General features: G+C 41.6%; 1 protein-coding gene across 1 annotated transcript; it reads left to right on the top strand.

Moving 5' to 3' along the window:
* The first annotated feature begins 227 nt into the window (after nt 1-227).
* LOC113006242 lies at nt 228-1113 on the top strand. Its single transcript, XM_039457484.1, has 2 exons — nt 228-398; nt 479-1113. Exons 1-2 carry the CDS (start codon nt 361-363, stop codon nt 1059-1061), a joined length of 621 nt encoding a protein of 206 aa, XP_039313418.1. The 5' UTR covers nt 228-360; the 3' UTR covers nt 1062-1113.
* Nucleotides 1114-1896: the final 783 nt, after the last annotated feature.

The raw sequence follows: 1896 nt of genomic DNA, 5'->3' as shown, positions 1-1896 counted from the left end.
TGTCGAGACATGTTCAAAGCTACCGATGAAATTGTTGGAGTGGGGGAAACTATCCCCTCTCCTATACAAAAATGCAGAAGAATAAACGTGTCGAGACATGTTCAAGGCTACCGATGAAATTGTTGGAACGAGTGGGGGAAACTATCCCCTCTCCTATACAAAAATGCAGAAGAATAAACGTGTCGAGACATGTTCACGGCTACCGATGAAATTGTTGGAACGAGTGGGGGAAGTTATCCCCTCTCCATCTATACGTTTCCAATACAACATTAATAACTGCAAACATCACTATTTGGCGATCAGTATTGCATCAGTCGCTCGTTTGAACAGTTTTTTGACATCGCTCTTGAAATACATACAATGGCAAACTATTACGTTCCAACCGAGGCGCGTGAAAAGTAAGTATTCTTTTGTTATACGATATAAAGACTTTACATTTTATTCATTTATTTCACTCATATCCGTTTCTTTTTTTCAGAGCGTCTTCGAATATACGATATACGCCACGTATACTGGGCAGAAGGTTTGCGCTAACATCAACTTCCTACAAATGGATTGATGTAGCGATCAACGTGGGATCTGTTTCCTGCTCCGTGGAGATATCGCTCGGCGATACACGCGGCAACCGGATTGTCCTACCATACAGAACGTGGAGAGCTCTGTTAGATAAACGTGCGGATTTCGAGCGATTCGTCCAGTCAACCGAAGCACCATCGTTACCGATTCATGACCTTACCGTGCAACTCGTGAAATTGCGTGATGAAAGTATTGTTAAGTTATCTGTACTCGATGCATGTATTTACCTCAAGCCTACAACCATGCTCTTCATGTTTGAACTAGAGCACTGTGTGGAGCATGTATATTATACGCTGCATCAGAGCATTGCAACTGCGACTGAGAAATTTAAATATTTTGTAACGTTTTTGCGTCAAAACTTTGCCATGAACAAACCAGACGCGACAGAATTATTGCGCAAATCTTACGATAAGAGTTCGCAAATTGAGTGTGAATTAATAGCCTACGCTATTGATACTATTATATACGACGCATTAACTACTTAATAGAATGATTGTACACATTGTATTACATACTCAATAAAAAATGTGAAATGTATAAAAAATAGTTTATCTCGTTATAAACCTTTCCCATGTTATAACGTATATTAGTTTTACAAGTTGCGTTTAGTCTCTTATAGAATAGCCTTGACAGTGATTGTGTCACGCGAACGATAACATTCCACAGGGGAAGAATCGAGCATTGTTAAGGCCATGCCTGCATCGGCAAATATAATTTGATTAAAGAATATTCTATATCTCTCGAACGGAAGGCTAGAAAATTACGAGACTTGAAATGTTATACGTAGTGAAATACTGTCTTCCAAGTGGGTGCAGGAAGAATAATGAAAATTAGATAGAAAAAAACAATTACTATAATATAATATAATTGCAAGCATAGAGTAGCGGCGTTTGCTTCACCTACAATGTAATCATATATCGTTTGTCTTCGATGTAATCGTATACCTTTGTGATTAGCCGCCGTCAAAATACGTGATGCGACGGAGGATGCTCTCGCTGAGCGAACCCTTCGTCAGTCGCAATTATACCGTCGCGCAATCGTGTCGCTAAAAAAAAAAAAAAAATGGATCGTCGCGCAGAGGAAGACTTCGTCCCGTATATCGTTGTGGTGGACACCACAAGTGGACAACGTGTAGTTTACTACAGAAACTACATTGTTGTGGTGGACACCACAACGGGGCATCGTTTGGTACGCATTGTACCAGACGAGTACTAATAAAATACATTAACAGTGTGGTGGTGGTGGTGGTGGTGGCGGTGGTGGTGGTGGTGGCGACGGCGGCAGCGACGACGGCGGCGGCTGCAGCGGTGGTGGCAGCGG

Source organism: Solenopsis invicta, chromosome 14 (assembly GCF_016802725.1).
Source record: "Solenopsis invicta isolate M01_SB chromosome 14, UNIL_Sinv_3.0, whole genome shotgun sequence".
In the NCBI taxonomy this organism is placed as follows: Eukaryota; Metazoa; Arthropoda; class Insecta; order Hymenoptera; family Formicidae; genus Solenopsis; species Solenopsis invicta.
The sequence above is the reverse complement of the archived record's forward strand: the minus strand, read 5'-3'. Positions and strand labels throughout refer to the sequence as shown.

Coding starts and splice junctions, on each gene's coding strand:
- LOC113006242 (XM_039457484.1), top strand. CDS start 361: ATGGCAAACTATTACGTTCCAACCGAGGCGCGTGAAAA. Junction 399..478: donor CCAACCGAGGCGCGTGAAAA/GTAAGTATTCTT, acceptor TCTTTTTTTCAG/AGCGTCTTCGAATATACGAT.